Source organism: Bufo gargarizans, chromosome 1 (assembly GCF_014858855.1).
Source record: "Bufo gargarizans isolate SCDJY-AF-19 chromosome 1, ASM1485885v1, whole genome shotgun sequence".
Classification (NCBI taxonomy): domain Eukaryota; kingdom Metazoa; phylum Chordata; class Amphibia; order Anura; family Bufonidae; genus Bufo; species Bufo gargarizans.
This window is the reverse complement of record NC_058080.1, coordinates 129,595,857-129,614,752: the sequence shown is the minus strand read 5'-3', so window position 1 is coordinate 129,614,752 and position 18,896 is coordinate 129,595,857. Positions and strand designations below refer to the sequence as shown.

Genomic DNA, 18,896 nt, shown 5'->3' with positions numbered 1-18,896 from the left:
TTATGTTATTTCTTTGTCCTGCTCACTGAGAAGGCCGCACATGCTCGGTTTCATCCTTCAACTGCCTCTTGAGCTGTGATAGGCAGAGCATGGACACGCCCCCTTAGCTGCAGCAGAAAAGACACTCCCCTTCAGCTGTCAGCTTGATATAAATCTAGCAGAGCAATGAATGTGGGGATCTCTGGATCCATGTGAGGTACAGGGCTGGTTCTAGCTTTGTTAGAAAGAAACTGCCATGTACTATATGATGTCTGAATTTAATTTTTTACATTAGTCATGGGATAACCCCTTTAACATTACTTCAGCCTTCATTTACTAAAACTCAGTATTTTATATTTACCCCTCTTTTACAGCTAAGGCAGTCCCAGTCTTATTGCACCGACACAGAATGCTTGCAGGAACGTGAGTACATTTACCAGATTTCTCTACATAATTGCCATTTTTGTATCTGAAATAACGAGGGAGATTTCTTTTTTTTTTTTTTGCCCATAGAAACGCATCACAGCGCATCTTTGCCTTTTTAAGGAGCACTGTAAAAGTAAATCTGTGCTGTGATTGGTTGTTATGGGAACAAGACCCCCAAAATGTAGGTAAAAGCAGGGAGTGTTTATAAAAGAAGCCTTGCTCACCTGTCCCATCCCCTGCCGTGTCGGACGGCCCGGTGCTTCCCTATGGTCTTTGTTCCTGCCCACGTGATTGTAACGACCACCAAGGCCAGTGATTGGCTGCATGCAGCCATCGTGTGGGTTTGTCAGTCACAACTACAATGCAGCACAGAACAAAGACCAGTGGGGAGCGCCAGGCTGGAGAGGGATCGGACAGGTAAGTAAGGCTTCATTGATATTTTATAACACTCTCTGCTTTTATCGAAAATTATTTGAGGTCTTTGAATGAATAAAGTAATAGAAGTATATTAAGGAATTGCTTATTAAAGGGGTAGTCTCATCACAGACAATGGGGGCATATTGCTTGGATATGCCCCTATTGTCTGATAGGTGCGGGTTCCACCTCTGGGACCCGCACCTACACAGAGAATGGAGCGTGGAAAAGTGGTGGAGGGCGCATGCGCAGCCGCCCTCCGTTCATTTCTATGGGGCTGACAAAAATAGCTGAGCGCTGGCTCTGCTATCTCCGTTGGCCCCATAGAAATGAATGGGAGCGGTCACTGCGCAAGCACTATGTGCTCCCATTCACTTGTATCCTGGGTTTTCCAGCCACCACTCTCCCCGCTCCGTTCTCAGCGTAGGTGTGGGACCCGCACTTACCAGACAATGGAGGCATATCCTAGCGATATGCTCCATTGTCTGTGAAGGGAATACCCCTTTAAGCAATTCCTAAAGGTACTAGCAAATGGATTTTCAGGCTTTTTTTTTTTTGCCCATATACACCTCAGTTCACCTTATTTGAGCATGTCATTTCTTCATGGGAAAAGCTGGATTTACAGCCAATTTCACAGTGATAAAAACAGTCCCTGATCTTGTGTCACTGAACATGCAGTGCCTTGCAAAAGTATTCACACCCCTTCCCCCTTGACTTTTTTCGTATTTTGGTGCCTCACAACCTGGAATTAACATGGATTGTTTGAGAATTTGCATCGTGTAATTTACAGAACATGCCACCACAGCTCCAAGTTGCTTTGGATAAGTCTCTATAAGCTTGCCACATCTTACCACTGGGATTTTTGCCCATTCCTCCTTGCAAAACTGCTCCAGCTCCTTCAGGTTGGATGGTTTGCGCTTGTGAACAACAATCTTTAAGTCTGACCAAAGATTTTCTATTCGATTTGAGATCTGGGCATTGACTAGGCCATTCCCACATATTTACGTGTTTCCCCTTAAACCACTCAAGTGTTGCTATAGCAGTGTGTTTGGGGTCATTGTCCTGCTGGAAGGTGAACCTCCGTCCTAGCCTCAAATCACGCACAGAGTGGGACAGGTTTTGCTCAAGAATATCCCTGTATTTAGCACCATCCATCTGTCCCTCAACTCTGACCAGTTTCCCAGTCCCGGCTGCTGAAAAAAATTCCAACAGCATGATGTTACCACTACCATGTTTAACTGTGGGAATGGTGTTTTGGTGATCGTTGATGTGTTGGGTTTGCACCAGACATAGCGTTTTCTTTGGCCAAAAAGTTCAATTTTTAGTCATCAGACCAGAGCACCTTCCTCCATACTTTTTGGGAGTCTCCCACGTGCCTTTTTTTTTTGCAAACTCACAACGCGCCTCTTTGTTTTTAGCTGAAAGTAATGGCTTTCTTCTAGCCACTCTGCCATAAAGCCCGACTCTATGGAGCATACGGCTTATTGTCATCCTATGTACAGATACTCCAGTCTCTGCTGTGGATCTCTGCAGCTCCTCCAGGGTTACCTTAGGTCTCTGTCCTGCCTCTCTGATTAATGCCCTCCTTGCCCGGTCCGTGAGTTTTGGTGGGCGGCCGGCTCTTGGCAGGTTTGCTGTTGTGCCATGTTCTTTCCATTTGGTTATGATACTGTAGATTTGATGGTGCGCCTGGGGTTCATCAAAGATTTGGCTATTTTTTTATAACCTCAACCTGACTTGTACTTCTCAACAATATTGTCCCTTACTTGTTTGGAGAGTTCCTTGGTCTTCATGGCAGTGTTTGGTTAGTGATGCCTGTTGCTTAGGTGTTGCAGCCTCTAGGGCCTTTCAAAAAGTTGTGTATATGTAAAGACAGATCATGTGATACATTGGTGGACATCATTTTACTAATCATGTGACTTCTGAAGGTAATTGGTTGCACCAGAACTTTCTATGGGCTTCCTAACAAAGTGGTGAATACATACGCACATGCCAATTTTCTATTTCTAAACAATAGTTTTATTCATATATTTTTCTCATTTCACTTCACTAACTTAGACTATTGTGTTCTGATCCATCACATAAAATTCTGATTAACAAAACATTGAACTTTAATGCTGTAATGTAACAAAATATGAAAAAAGTCAAGGGGGTGAATACTTTTGCAAGGCACTGCATGTGTCTTTCCACTGTCATCCACTGTTTCCACTGTCATCCTGGTGACAAAGGCAAAAGCCTCTTCATGGGATAACGATGGTTTATATGTTCCCTTCCTTTTGAATTATCTTCTGCTTTTGGATAAAAAAAACTGTGACCTAGATTCCCTAAGTTTGTAGATGGGGCTCAGGCTGGTTGATAAATCTGGTGCAGGGATAGATACTTTTCTCTGGTTCTGTACCAACTATTTGTTACCTTACTTTGAGACAGATTTTACACCAGAATTGTGATGCAATTTGGCTTCAAAACGGCACATCATAGACTATGTCCCCTTTCCCCACTAAGGTAAGCCCCATCCCCTTTTCAAGCGGAGAAGTATCTCCTAAGGAAAGAGAACCACCTCACTAGTGTCTCCCTATGAATCAAAATCTGACTTTTTAACAAGCCTTGGGACATGACATTGGAAAATAACCAAGCCAAATATCCACCCCTAGACAGCTGTTTCAGGGTGCTTGCTAATTAAAAAGTTTAATTTTGACTTGTAGGGAGCCACTTCCACAAGGTGGCACTAGTGATATGGTTCTGTTCCTTGGGAGGTTCCTCTTTGCCTACTGTTTTCCCATGGAACATTGACAATACGTCACCATACTGGACTGGTCTCTTTAAGGAAAGCCAGTACCCGGCCTAGAGAGAAAGTGTAGAAACAATACTTTTTAGGCAGATTCTGGATGCATTAGTAAATCTCTAAGCCTGTATTTTATTTCCAAAAAAGCCATATGTGAACCCGCCCTTACTCAGCTGCATAGTTTACTTCTGAGCCATAGTTTGGAGGGCAAGTGTACCCATTCATGTGTAGTGGCTGGTGAGTGAGGATGATGTTGGTCACAGATTTGAAGAGAGATATGAAGTATATGTAAGGTGTGCTTAGGAATGTGACACTTTTCACCAGAATGAAGAACAAACAAGATGTTCTGGTTTCCCTTCCTATTTAGACATCTCATGGGGGGGAACTCCTTGTTAGTGACAGCACTGACGTACCCGGGTGTGGGTGGATGGTACCAGGCGAATGAAGTAATCTATAGTTGCCTTGAGGTTATTAACTCTTTACCAGCATCTACTGCCCAGTGGGTTCTCTAGCCCTGTCTGTTATCAAGATCTCGCACCTGCGCCATAACGGTATTCAGTCGGCGCACTGAGAGGCGAACGCTCGCTCGGCCGCTCCATCCTCAATGCGCCTGCGCCGATGACGTCTTCGGCGCAGGCGCATTGAGGATGGAGCGGCCGAGCGAGCGTGCGCCTGAATACCATTACGGCGCAGGCGCGAGATCTTGATAGCAGACAGGGCTAGCCAGAGGACGATCCCCTTCGCTGGCCCTGTCAATCAACATGCGGAAGGGGGGCGTTTAGGATAGGAGGATGCGGCTTCTACCAGCAAGTAGCCGCCCTACTTGCTGGTAGCAAGGTAATTGGCATATTTTAAAAGTACGTTTTTAACAGAATCTACTGAACCGAAATGATTAATTAGATTATGTATGCATAAATCGCAGTATAGGGATTATAAGTAAACAAACAAAAAAAACGGTTTTAGTGGGGTGACGGAAACCCTTTAAAGGGGGTGTCTTCTCAGACAACACCTTTTTAGAAAGCTGCAGCGATCAGCCATTAGTCCTGCACCCCTAGTCAGGCATTTTCCCAGCAGCGGCCATTCCGATCTGCTACAAGGAAGGCTCGTGTCCGTCAGAACAGGAGCTTGTCTTTGTTTTGGCTCATAAAAGGAGGTCCCAAGCAGGGAAGACTAAGAAAAAATGAGATTCCTCACTGTTTGATACCGTTTAAAGGGAATCTGTCACCTATTTTGACCATATAAAACTGTTAAAATAGCAATGTGCAATAAAGTACCTTCTTACCTACATGTGTCTTCTTTCTTTTATTCCACTTTTCATTCTTATAAAAAAGCGATTTTTGTGATATGCAAATGAGTTTCCAAGGTGCCCAGAGGGGCGTTATTACTCTGCTCTAGTGCCCAGCCCGCCTCTCTTCCAAGCCCAGCCAACCTCCTCATAAATAAATGTCCTCCCACATACTTCCCGAACAGCACCGCCCCCTCCCCACCATGTCATTTAATTTATTCATGCAACATCATGCTTCCTCCTCTTTTGGACTACGGCGCTGCTCCCTCCCGATTACGTCATTAAATGTATTCATACCACCGGCCCTCCCTTCCTCCTCTCTTGGTCTACTGCGCCGCCCCCTCCCGATTACGTCAGTAAATATATTGATATCACCGGCCCTCCCTTCCTCCTCTCTTGGTCCACTGCGCCGCCCCCCTCCCGATTACGTCAGTAAATGTATTCTTAGCACCGGACCGGCCCTCCCCTTCCTCCTCTCTTGTCACTGGGCTCGGCGCATGCCCAGTGACAATATTGAGGCTGTTGCCTTCTGCCACAGGAGAATCGTGCAGGCGCAGGCTCTCGCCCATACTGTGCCTGTGCGGGAATTCCGGCCGGTGTTCTGCCAGATTTCTATAGCTTGCCGAAAGTCTATAGCGGAAGTGACGTGGTGCGCTGCGCAAGCGCACTTCCACAAATCATCCGAATCATCGCCTTAAAGTGACAGTCACCTCCAGTAAAATACAGCATCTACATGAATTTGTACCCTCGCGGGCTCGCTTCGCTCGCCACGCATCGGGCTCGGCCTCGCTGCGCTCGGCATTTAATAAAACTAACTCTATGCCGCCATTGATAGTAAAGAAGGAAATGGATGGTAAAGAAAGAGACTATCCATCTCTTTTCCCTTTCATCCTCCATGACGGCATACCATGAGAGATGACCCGCCTCCAACCAGGTAGGGACAGGAAGTATAAATTTGACTCTCCTTCGGCTCCTCCGCAGTGTCTTCCTGTCCCTCCAGGTAGGAGATAGGTTTTCCCTTATGGTCGCCGACCATGAAGAAAGAAGTAGATGCCATGTGAGGAAGCAGCAGAGTCCGGTCCCCATTGGGGGAGTCGGGCTCTGAAAGACCTGTCTCTTACCTGCTGCTGGCGCGGGCAGACAGGTCCACGTGGGGCCGGACACTCAGAGAGTCCCTCCGGTCGGTTTCCTTAAACTCCACACTGCGATCCGGCATGGCCGGCGCTCACAGTGTCGTCACCAGAAGTGGACGCACGCCATGCGTTCCAGAGCTTACTTCCGGTATGGGGCCTGAGAGCACTTCCGGGCGGTGGATCGCATGCCGGCGGCAGCGGGAAAATTCAAAAAACGCGCAGGATTATGGCGGAGGTCGTCCTCTGATCTGAGGTCTTGAGGTAAAACTATTTAAGGGGGGAACAGTGACTCTTGTTACCCTAAAAAAGATCATGCTGGATCCAGGTGAAATTATGAAGAACACTCAGACCGTACCAGTGAGTAATGTACCAGGACAAGGGTAAAGGCAGTATATTCTGTTAGATTAACCCTTATGTATTTTCTTTCTTTCTGTATGTGTGCAGAGCGAGAAAGAGAGTGCTCAGAAAGCAAAATCTAGTCAGAGGGCAAAAAAGTGCAGTCTCTGTTCTATTAAACTTTCAGATTCCTCTACTAGGAAAGTGTGTAAAAAATGCACGGACAACATTTCTAAAGATTTAGTTCCGTCCCTAAAAGAAGAACTTAAAAACACAATTAGGGAAGAAATCAGGGCTGCTATGTCAGACACCTCATTAATCCCTTCCTGCTCCAAACAGGCGCAGGGACCAGCGACAAAAACATCTGATTCAGAGGAGGATTCAGAATCAGGTGAACTCGGGTCTGAAGATTCTGGGTCAGATTCAGAATTTAAAAACCATTTCTTTTCATCTGAGGATACTAGAGAATTAATTAAGGCAGTTAGAGCCACTATGGATCTTTCTGACGAAAAAATCTGTAGATCAGTCCATGACGAGATGTTCAGTGGATTTGAGCAGAGATCTAACCGAGGCTTTCCGGTACATAAAAACATGCACGATCTAATTAAAAGAGAATGGAGGTCCCCGGATAGGAAACTATTCATTCCTAAGACAATAAGGCGACGACTCCCCTTTTCTAGCGAAGATGAAGCTTTGTTAACTACCTGTCCCAAGATAGACGTTTCTCTATCTAAATTAGTGAAGGGTCCTAACGCCTTACCATTTGAAGACATGGGGTCATTAAGGGACCCCATGGATAAAAAGACAGATCAGACTCTTAAAAAGACATGGGAAGCTTGTGCGGCCCTGTTCAAACCAAACCTAGCTGCAACTTCAGTATCCAGATCATTAAAGAAATGGCTCACGCAGTTAGAATCCTTACTGAGAGGCGGAAATACATATGGTGATCTTAAAGATTCCTTTCCTCTCTTAATCAAAGCTGTGGATTTCCTATCGGATTCCACTGCGGAATCTGTCAGGATAGCTGCTAAGGCATCTGGGTTAGCGGTTGTGGCAAGAAGGTCCCTCTGGTTAAAATCCTGGTCAGGTGAGGTCAGTTTAAAATTAAAATTATGTACCTTACCTTTTCATGGTAATTTATTGTTTGGAGAGGATTTAGAGTCCATCCTAGAAAAGGCTTCCGATTCTAAGAAGACCTTTCCCAGAGATTCTGGGAAGAGGAAATTTCCCTTTCGGAGAGTTAAAAAAGGGACCCCCTTTCAAGCAAAGAAAACGAACAGGGACTCAGGCTGGTCAAGGGGAAGAAACCAGAAGAGTAGAGGGTACCTGTTTTCTACAAAGAATACGGAACCGTCAAAGCAATGACGCCAGTGCTCAGGTAGGAGGGAGACTAAGTTCTTTTTTAGACTACTGGGAAAAGATTACAACAAACCCTTGGGTCTTAAATACGATATCAGAAGGCTACAAAATAGTTTTCCGTCTTCCTCCTCCCTCAAATATTTTCAGGGTAACTCCCATTCAAAAGACAGCTGTTCTCCAAACAAATCTGGAAGAAGGGATTCGGAAGCTACTGGCTCAAAAGGCCATAATTCCGGTTCCCTATTCTCAAAAAGGTCAGGGTTATTATTCAACCGTTTTTCTAGTAAAGAAACCAGACGGATAATTTCGGTTAATAATAAACCTAAAAAACTTAAACAAGTTCATACAGTACAACAAATTCAAAATGGAGACAATAAGATCAACCGTGAATCTGCTGAAAAAGGGAGACTTTTTAGCCTCCCTAGACTTAAGAGACGCATACTACCACATTCCGGTATGCAAACAGTCCCAAAAATTCCTGCGGATAGCGGTTTATTTGGGGAAAGATCTGTTCCATTTTCAGTTCCAGGTATTACCCTTTGGGATAACCTCGGCCCCCAGGGTCTTCACAAAGGTGATGCTGGAACTGGTGGCCCACCTGAGAAGGAGGAATATCTTGATCATTCCGTATTTAGACGACCTACTGATAGTAGGCGAGTCAAAACAGTCACTAGAGAACAATCTCTTTGTGACCTGCCAGACGCTGTATCTGGCGGGATGGCTAATAAATTGGGGAAAATCAAAGCCAGTCCCGTCCCAGGAAATAATTTTCTTGGGTCTCTCCCTAGACACCACTCGTCAGAGGACGTCTCTTACAGAACAAAAAGTCTCTGGAGTGGTAGAAAAGGTCTCACGGTTTCAGAGTCGTCCATTCTGTTCGATACGAGAGGCTATGAGACTACAAGGGACCCTGACCTCTTGCATCCCTGCAGTAAAGTGGGCTCAGTTCCACTCTCGAATTCTACAGCAGTGGACACTGGCCTGCTGGGACAGAAGCCAGAGCTCATTGAAACAGACAGTTCTGGTTCCTGTTTCGGTGAACCAGAGTCTTCAGTGGTGGAAACAAGTAAACCACCTACGCCAGGGAATTCCGTGGAATACGGAGGAACAGGTTTTCATCACTACAGATGCAAGTCCTTGGGGGTGGGGAGCGCATTACTCTCATCACTATTTCCAGGGGGCCTGGGCAAACCACCAGAAGATTTTGTCCTCAAACCAAAAGGAATTGATGGCAGTTTGGGAGGCCATAAAAGTGGCGAGTCAAGACATAGAGGGAAAGGATGTCCAAATAAGATCAGACAACACCACAGTGGTAGCGTATTTAAACCATCAGGGTGGAACAAGAAGCCTATGTCTGAGCCAAATAACAGAAAGGATTTTTTTCCTGGGCAGAAGGAAATATAAGATCCCTTTCAGCAGTCCATTTAAAAGGAAGCTTAAATGTAAAAGCAGACTTCCTAAGCAGGGTCAAGATATGTCGAACAGAGTGGAGTCTAAAGGAAGAAGTTTTTCTCCAAATAACCCAAAAATGGGGAGTTCCCCAAATAGACCTCTTTGCATCAGCCACAAACGCAAAAGTAGACCGTTTCTTTTCCCTCAATCCAAGAGACAAAAGCGAAGGCATAGATGCCTTTTCAATAAAATGGAGGTTCCATCTAGCTTATGCCTTCCCCCCCCCCCCCTGCAACTAATGTCTCGAGTGATAAAGAAGATAAGGCAAGACAAAGCCCATGTTATTTTGATAGCCCCCTTATGGCCCAAAAAATCATGGTTTCCTCTTTTGAAGATCATGTCAATCCAAAGTCCATGGATCCTTCCTTGGGATCAGGATTTGTTGTCGCAGGGTCCACTTCTCCATCCCGAGGTGGAAAAGCTGCATTTGGCAGCTTGGAACCTGAAAGGTTGATCTTAAAAGCTAAAGGCCTGACAGATCCCGTCATCAATACTATGTCGGCTAGTAGAAAGGAGACAACCTCTAAGATCTATAATAAGGTTTGGAGAGCCTTTAATACCTGGTGTGTAAAAGAAAAAGTATCCCCTGAAAATTTTTCAGTCCTTTCAGTTCTAGGTTTCTTACAGTCTGGGCTGGAGAAAGGTCTTCGTCCCAATACTCTGGGGGTTCACGTATCAGCCCTTAGTGCAGTTTTTGATGAAAAAATTGCCAATCATTCTTGGGTTGTCAGATTTCTTAAAGGGGCAGATAGACTGAGACCGTCATGGAAAGCTATGACTCCACCATGGGATCTTAATTTAGTTTTATCAGGCTTAACAGAAAGCCCCTTTGAACCTTTATCATCTGTCTCTATAAAATATATAACACTTAAGACCCTGTTCTTAGTAGCAATTACATCAGCCCGCAGGGTTAGTGAAATCCAGGCCCTGAAAATTAATGAACCTTTCTGTGTTATCTCTGCAGATAGAATTACGTTTAAATTGGACAACTCCTTCCTTCCCAAAGTTGTATCTAATTTTCACAGGCAAGAATAAATATTGGTTCCCTCGTTTTGCGACAATCCGAAAACAGAAGGGGAGGAAAGATTTCATAAATTGGATGTGCGGAGAGCAGTGCTTATATATTTAGAGGCCACAAAGGCTTTCAGAAAGACGGACTCCTTGTTTGTTCAGTTTCTTGGCATAAACAAAGGGCAGAGAGCGACAAAAAATACCATTTCAAGATGGATTAAGACGGCGATCTCAGATTCATATAAAGCGCTAGGGAAATCACCTCCTGAAGCCTTTACAGCCCATTCTACGAGATCGGTTTCGGCCTCTTGGGCAGAGAGGGCTAACGCTTCATTAGAGCAAATTTGTAGGGCAGCCACCTGGTCTAGCCCTAATACTTTTATTAAACATTACAGAATCCATGTTAAGGCAGGTCAAGATCTAGCCTTTGGGAGGAAAGTCCTTCAAGCTATAATCCCCCCCTAAGTTGTTAATATGTTATATCTCATGGTATGCCGTCATGGAGGATGAAAGGGAAAAACCAAATTACGTACCGGTAATTCCCTTTTCATGAATCCTCCATGAAAAAAAAAAAAAAAATATATATATATATATATATATATATATATATATATATATATATATATATATATATATAAAAATATTAAAAATTATATGTAATGTATATACGTTCATAAGAATATGATAGGCCTACACATAGGTGATGGTGTGCAAAAAAAAAAAAGATTCAAAAGAACACTCTCTAGGCTGTCGATCCAGAAAGACACTGAGGAGGAGCCGGAGGAGAGTCAAATTTATACTTCCTGTCCCTACCTGGTTGGAGGCGGGTCATCTCTCATGGTATGCCGTCATGGAGGATTCATGAAAAGGGAATTACCGGTACGTAATTTGGTTTTCTTTACCATCCGTTTCCTTCTTTACTATCAATGGCGGCATAGAGACAGTTTTACTAAATGCCGAGCGCAGCGAGCCCGCGAGGGTACAAATTAATGGAGATGACTGTCACTTTAAGAAATCTATACCCTTAAGTCTGCGCACGCGCGGTGTGCGAACTACTCCAGTGGAGGCAGCAGGAATGCTTCGCTGAAGTACGCTTGTGCGCTTGCGCAGTGCTTCACGTCACTTCCGCTATAGACTTTCGGCAAGCTATAGAAATCTGGCAAAACACCGGTCCGGTGCTAAGAATACATTTACTGACGTAATCGGGAGGGGGCGGCGCAGTGGACCAAGAGAGGAGGAAGGGAGGGCCGGTGATATGAATATATTTACTGACGTAATCGGGAGTGGGCGGTGCAGTAGACCGAGAGGTGGAAGGGAGGGCCGGTGGTATGAATACATTTAATGACGTAATCAGGAGGGGGCGGCGCTGTAGTCCAAAAGAGGAGGAAGCATGATGTTGCATGAATAAATTAAATGACGTGGTGGGGAGGGGGCGGCGCTGTTCGGGAAGTATGTGGGAGGACATTTATTTATGAGGAGCTTGGAACAGAGGCGGGCTGGGCACTGCAGAGGGGCGTTACTGGGCGCTAGAGCAGAGTAATAACGCCCCTCTGGGCACCTTGGAAACTCATTTGCATATCACAAAAATTGCTTTTTTATAAGAATGAAAAGTGGAATAAAAGAAAGAAGACACATGTAGGTAAGAAGGTACTTTATTGCACATTGCTATGTAAACGGTTTTATATGGTCAAAATAGGTGACGGATTCCCTTTAATGGCTAACTTAAAAGATGACGTCAGGCGTTTTTTTTTATTTTTTATTTTTTTTATTTACACCAAAGTACATAGAAATAATGAGGTAGATGAGACAAGTGATGTAAAGCAGATCAATATGAGTGGAGGAGAGACGTCTGACGAAGCGGCCCAAGTATCCTCGAAAGCTTGCAGTTTTATCATCTTTTTAGTTAGCCATTAAAAGGTATCAACCACGAGGAATATCAGTCTTTTTTTCATCTTTTATTTACTGGGGGTAAAAACACAGTACAAATATATATTTTTTACTTTGACCAAGCAGCGAACACACTCTACAACGTCCATGTGCCCCAGGGTTGTCTTTATGAGACCCTTTAAAACAGAGGGGGGGGGGGGGGAAGCAATTCTAGATGACCGCTGTTTATAATAATAAGGTTTATATAGCACCGACATATTCCACGGCGTATTACTATTCAGGAAGTAGCAAATAAGGAGAACTAATGTATTCGGTATATCTACTCACCAGTACCTGGACCCAATCCTTCCAGTGATGGCGGAATTAGCATTGCAATGATTGTCATGGCCTGGCTTGTTATCGGTTTTACCATATACCTGCTGAGACCCAGAAGTCTCCGTGGATCAAGGGCGACTGGAAAACCTGCTACTCCACATAATGTAAGTGCTAAATCTCATTTGAAATTATTTTGGTGGTCTGATGGATTAAACTACATAAAAAAAAATAAAAAAAAATTCTAACTATATTACTTACTCTTGTACTATATTACTTACTTAGTCTTGTACTATGGCCTGTATTATAGCCCAGAGCTGCATTCATAGTTCTGCAGACTTCAGAATCTGAATCTCCTTTAGTTCCTTGGTGCCTCTGTGTCTCCAGAGAAATTGTCCTGGTGATTTGCATTCTGAAAAGTGCCTTAGTGTTGCAAAATGCTGTTGCGTTGCATTATATAAAAGCTCTGCTTACAATCTACACTAGCAACCAGGCCATATTCAAACAGGGCAGATTAAGTGCATGTTTTCAGTGCCTATCCTGTAGCAAATATATGTAAAAACAAAATACAATTTAAAAATGTACACTTGAAAATGTGTCTGTTTTGGAGGCATTTGCGTCTCGTTCGCCTATTATAATATATAATTTTTTATTTTTTTTAAACAATTGGTCATTTTCTGAGGACACATTCCCTGTAAGTAGCAGTGATAGTACAAGCATAGGAGCTGTGATATCTGTAGTAGGCTTCTTTTGTCAGCCCATTGGTATCTGATCATGGGGTGCCTATGGATTACCATGGCAGCAGGTGCCCCCCAAGGTCACCGTAAACAATACAAGTTTGCTAAAAAGTTAATGTTAACTTAGTCAACAAGTTGTATTTACTCCAACACTGTCCCATATAAACAGGCCCGCAGGCAGCTAGGTCTACACAAAGGAGAAAGACTCTTGTTAGGCTGGGTTCACATCTGCGCTGTGAACTCCGGCAGTCTGTTCCAGCGGAGGAAAAGACTGCTGGAGTTCACCGTATCCAGCATAGCAGAGTACCACCATGCACCGCCGTATCTCATTCACGATAATGGGATCCGGTGATTATCCGGCCGCTTTCCGGCATATATGCCGACGTAAATATGTTGCGGCTAGCATTTTTTGTCTGACTAAACGCCGGCATGTACGCCAGATACAGTGACCAGATTACAGTGTTGGAGTTCACAACCAGGGATGAGCGAATTTCATGTTATGAAATTTTGTTTGTGCTTCGTTTGGTGGTAAAAGCAGAATTGCATTACCACGAACCATAACGCAATTGTATGACAGAATGCCTTTAGAGGCATTTAGAGTCCTCCCCTGCATAATGGAAACGGGACGGATCCATTATGCAGCACATAGACTTCTATTATGACGGAATGCCTCTAAAGGCATTCTGTTATGCATTCCGTCCTAGAATTGCGATAAGGTCCGTTGTAACGGAATCCATAACGCAATTCTGCTTTTACCACCAAACGAACCGCAAACCTAATTTCAAAATATGACATTTGCTCATCTCTATTCACAACCTAACACTGTCATGTAAAACAAAACAAAAAATCCCTGCATCCTAAAGGACTCAAAATAGGGCATGAACTTAAGGGGATAAACAATGCTCATGTCGCAATTCAGTGCTCAAATCTGGCATAACGTCCCCTTTCTGTAAATAATCAGAATTTGAAAGTGACTATATAAAAGTGCACATCTACAGGTGATCTGCTTTTATAACTCTTTTTGACTTATACTTTGGGTACATTATTCCTTACATTACATACTTTAGCTGCTGCAGAACCTCTTTTTGAGGAGTAACAGTACAATTCCTATCCAGCATTGATTTGGACACACCTACGGGTTTCCTGCTAAGTTTGGAAACCCAAAATCAGAAGTGGATCAAAACGAGATGGAAAGTATAAAGGAGATACACTGCCTGTCCCCAAAAAAAAGTTGCCACCCAAAAAATGTAAAAAAAAAAAATTCTCAATGGGGTTAAGGTCTGGACACTGTGGTGGCCAATCCATGTGTGAAAAAGATGTCTCGTGCTCCCTGAACTCTTTCACAATTTGAGCCTGATGAATCCTGGCATTGTCATCTTGGAATATGCCCATGCCATCAGGGAAGAACAAATCCATTGATGGAAAAACCTGGTCATTCAGTATGTTCAGGTAGTCAGCTGACCTCATTCTTGGAGAACATACTGTTGCTGAACCTAGACCTGACCAACTGCAGCAACCCCAGATCATAGCACTGCCCCCACAGGCTGTACAGTAGGTACTAGGCATGATGGGTGCATCACTTCATCTGCCTCTCTTCTTACCCTGATGCGCCCATCACTCTGTGTTGGGTATTTATTTCATATAAGATATGAAATCATAAAAATTATGATTTCATGTTTTTATGAAATATGAAAAATGTAATTGGCAGGCATATAAACGCCAGTTCTTTTATTGATGAGATCTAAAGTTAATTTGTGCAGCTAATGAAACAGGGTGCAATTAATTATACAATTCTTAATTGAATTATTACCACCCGACATCTGGAACAGGGTAAATCTGCACTCCTCAGACCACATGACCTTCTTCCATTGCTCCAGAGTCCAATCTTTATGCTCCCGAGAAAATTGAAGCCTTTTTTTCTGGTTTGCCTCACTGATTAGTGGTTTTCTTCTGGCTACACGGCTGTTCAGTCCCAATCCCTTGAGTTCCCTTCGCATTGTGCGTGTGGAAATGCTCTTACTTTTACTATTAAACATAGCCCTGAGTTCTACTGTTGTTTTTCTTCGATTTGATTTCACCAAACATTTAAGTGATCACCATAGAGATTTAGGCACAAACTACCACATATGGTGGGCTTGTTCAGAAATCACCGGGTTTTGGGGAACGGTGTCGAAAGACATTCAATCTATAGGCGCTCCATTAACCCCCAAGATCGTACTACTGAATCTGCCTAATAAGGAATATCCTGTCTCCAAAATCTCGCTGGTAGCACACCTTGTGGCAGCGGCAAAAATCCTTGTCCCACGTCACTGGCTCTCGACAGAGGCTCCAACGAGAGTGGAATGGATAGAGAGAGTAAGGGAAATATGCAGATTTGAAGAGCTTTCTAGCTGGGAAACTCTCTCCCACAACAAATGCCTTAAACGTTTGGCGCCTTGGTTCACGTGGTGTGTATCCAGTGGGTTAGCTCCCAAACCTTAATTTTCCACTAATTACCCTGCATCTCCTTGCCTTTTAGTACTCTCACCTAGACTTAGGACTCAGTTATGGATACAATCTGTAAACACATCAGCTGATAGCTCCTTTCAATAATACATCGGCCATAGTGTTATATGTCTCGCTTTATTGGCCTCAGCAATACTTTATACTTAACCGCACCGTGCCAGTTGCAGTAGTACTGATGTGCACACCTTCCTGTGATCCAGGTTATGTATGTTGGTTTATTTGTTTGTATGTCTCCTCTCTATGGGCACTATTGCCTTTCACGTAATAATATGAGGTATAATATATGGGGTAGGACATAGTCATTGCAATTGTTGTAAAGGTTTGCGCTACAATGTATACCATTCTGTATGCTGACCCTGGTATATCTTTGCCTTGATATATAAATAAAGATTTGAAAGAAAGATCACCGATCACCATCATTCAGGATTTTTTCCCGCCACATTTCTTCCTCGAATACTATTATTCCAGTTTTTAATAATGCGTTGGACACTTCTTAACCCAATTTTAGTAGTTTCTGCAATCTCCTTAAATGTTTTCTCTGCTTGATACATGCCAATAATTTTTCCAACAGACTAGCATCTTTTCCACGACCACGAGATGTGTCTTTCGACATGGTTGTTTAAGAAATGAGAAGCAACTCATTGCACCAGTTGGGGTTAAATAACTTGTTGCCAGCTGAAAGATAATCACCCATGCAGTAATTATCCAATAGGAGGCTCATAACTATTTGCTTAGTTAAATCCAGGTGACATTTAGTGTATATGGCCTCTTTTTTTTTTTTCTTTTTTTTCACTCCTGGTTTTGGCTTCTAGACCTGCATAAGGGAAACCTGAATGTCTGGCCGTAGCCTCACATCTCAAATTCTGCAGAGGCTGAATTGAGTTATGCTGTAGCAGCAGGAACACAATTTATATGCATCCATACACACAGCAAGAGAGGAGGGGGCATACCAATGGGTCAGAATAGGCTTCCCATTGCTAACAAAGCAGTTCCTCTGGAGGAGAGTCCTACACAGGTTCCCCAACAAAGGAGAGGGGTGGAACCACCCAGGACTGACCCCATAGCAGTTGCCTGGTATATACATCCTTGTTTCCAAAATGTACATGTATGTGGTGTATAATAGGAGTAAAACTGTTCCTTTATTTGCAGGATCATAGCCATGAACCTCCAGCACCACCAGTAGACTAGTAACTCCTGGAATTTCCACAGAATATTTGCACGACCAAATGAATCCAGAATGGCCAGACTACTCTGAAGTGGATGATTCTTCTTTCTTTCCTTTCTATTAACGCCGAACACCATATCGGTATTGGGCATTCCATATCCTGAGATACATGGTGGATCGAGGATCTTTGGAGCATGTTGTCTTGTTCCAGATGTTCTTGCAGTAATTTCTTTTTCTTGTAAATGTAGACTTTGATTAATAGCTTTGTCTGGACTTTCAGCCTTAATATAACTTTTCAGATGCATCACACAAAGAGTTCTGTCCTAAAATATATACATCAATGTTTATTTTTTCACATGAATCCATCTTCTTCAAATGAATTCCTGTATGGTAGAAGGTTACTTATTTCCTAAATGACCACAGCATTTGTCCTAATGCAATACATGTAACTCCAGCCCTTCTTTGCTGACTCAGGTGTCTGACAGAAAGCTTGGATGTTCTACGAACCCTCAAGTCACTTAGCGACTCCACCAGTTTAGTATTTAGCATTCAACTATGCTTCATCTTGTTAGATCTTCTTTAAGATGTATAGTCCAGCTGCTATTATTTCCTATCATATATAAATGTGTTTGACCTGTTACACCCTACTTTGGGTAAAAATACTAAATGATTTTAATAATGGCACCTAAATACTGCTAGCTAAAGTGCCAAACTATGGGATGTTGAACAACCTGTACATGAAGGGGTTCCACAACACTGTAGGGTCACTATCTCACTGTGTCTTCAAGACATCTGAAGATGTGTTGGTACTTTCATATTATGACATTCCAAGAACACAAAATGGTTGTTCAGAAAGGAGAATGAAAATGCTAAATCTAATTACTGTGACCAGACGTTGGGACATCTATAAAGTAACTAGACGGCAATGGCCTAATACCCCAAAACATGCAGCAATAGGATGGGACAGGCATCTCATCAGGATGTGCCAAGCTGTGGACATGTGGTAACTGCTGGTCAAAGGTTGTTCAAACTGTTAACCTTGCAGATTGCATTTTTTAGGGGAACAAAATTGGGCATCTACCCAGAACTTCATGCACGTCTCATTTAGAAATCTATGGGTTATACCTGCCAAAAAGTAATGTCTATGGTCATCTTTCCTGACAGGCCTTTGTACTTCTGGAACGGACCTTCCTGCTCAGCGGCAGCACGAGGCCGGTTTCACATTTTCACATGCCAGTATTACACCCGTAAATCATGGCCTGACTGTGGGTGTATTAACCCATACTAACAGCATATGCTTTTGGATTATGATTTTTGTGAAACCAGCCTTGTCTCCCCTGACTACATGTATTTCTTATATATTCTCCAGGTTTAACGTAACCCTAAAATATATAACGCAACTATTTCCATCATCTGTTTCTCTTTCCTCTAGTGTGGACCATGTCATGTATGTCACTGACAGCCCTCCATGTATTTTGCATACGTTTACATTAACCCGTGAAAACTGTTGCCTACTGCATCTATAAGCTTCTGGAGTGAGCGGCATTACTAATGGTTCTGTTATATTATAAAATATATTGTAGATTGCCATCTGTATATGAAATACAATAGATGTCTGATGAACATTTTGTGATCTACCAAAGAATAGTCTGTTCTCATGATTTTGTTGGTTGTGGATAGTAAAGTCCCGTCTGTTGTGTAGTGGTCGTGCCAGCTCTGGCTACTTTCACACCAGCATTTTTGCCGGATCCGTCATGGATCAGCAAAAACTTTTCTGTTATGATGATACAACCGCCTGCATCCGTTCTGAACGGATCCGGTTGTATTATCTTTAAAATAGCCATGACAGATCCGTCATGAACTCTATTGAAAGTTAATGGGGGACGGATCAGTTTTCTATTGTGTCAAAGATAACGGATCCGTCCACATTGACTTACATTGGGTGTCAGGATGGATCCGTCTTGCTCCGCACCACATCGCGGACAGAAAAACGCTGCTTGCAGTGTTATTCTGTCCGTGATGGGGGCGCAACCAAACGGAACTGAATGCATTTTGGTGCACTTTGTTTCGTTCAGTTTTGTCCCCATTGACCATGAATAGGGACAAACGGAAA

At 43.3% G+C, this 18,896-nt stretch overlaps 1 protein-coding gene across 1 annotated transcript in view; it reads left to right on the top strand.

Moving 5' to 3' along the window:
• SMIM14 (small integral membrane protein 14) overlaps positions 1-18,425 on the top strand; it is a 36,755-nt gene extending 18,330 nt beyond the window's left edge. The window contains exons 3-5 of the mRNA XM_044298434.1: positions 354-402; positions 12,395-12,543; positions 16,768-18,425. Of these exons, the coding sequence (XP_044154369.1) occupies positions 354-402; positions 12,395-12,543; positions 16,768-16,806 (237 nt within the window). The 3' untranslated portion in view covers positions 16,807-18,425. The remainder of the gene's footprint in view (positions 1-353; positions 403-12,394; positions 12,544-16,767) is intronic.
• Positions 18,426-18,896: the final 471 nt, after the last annotated feature.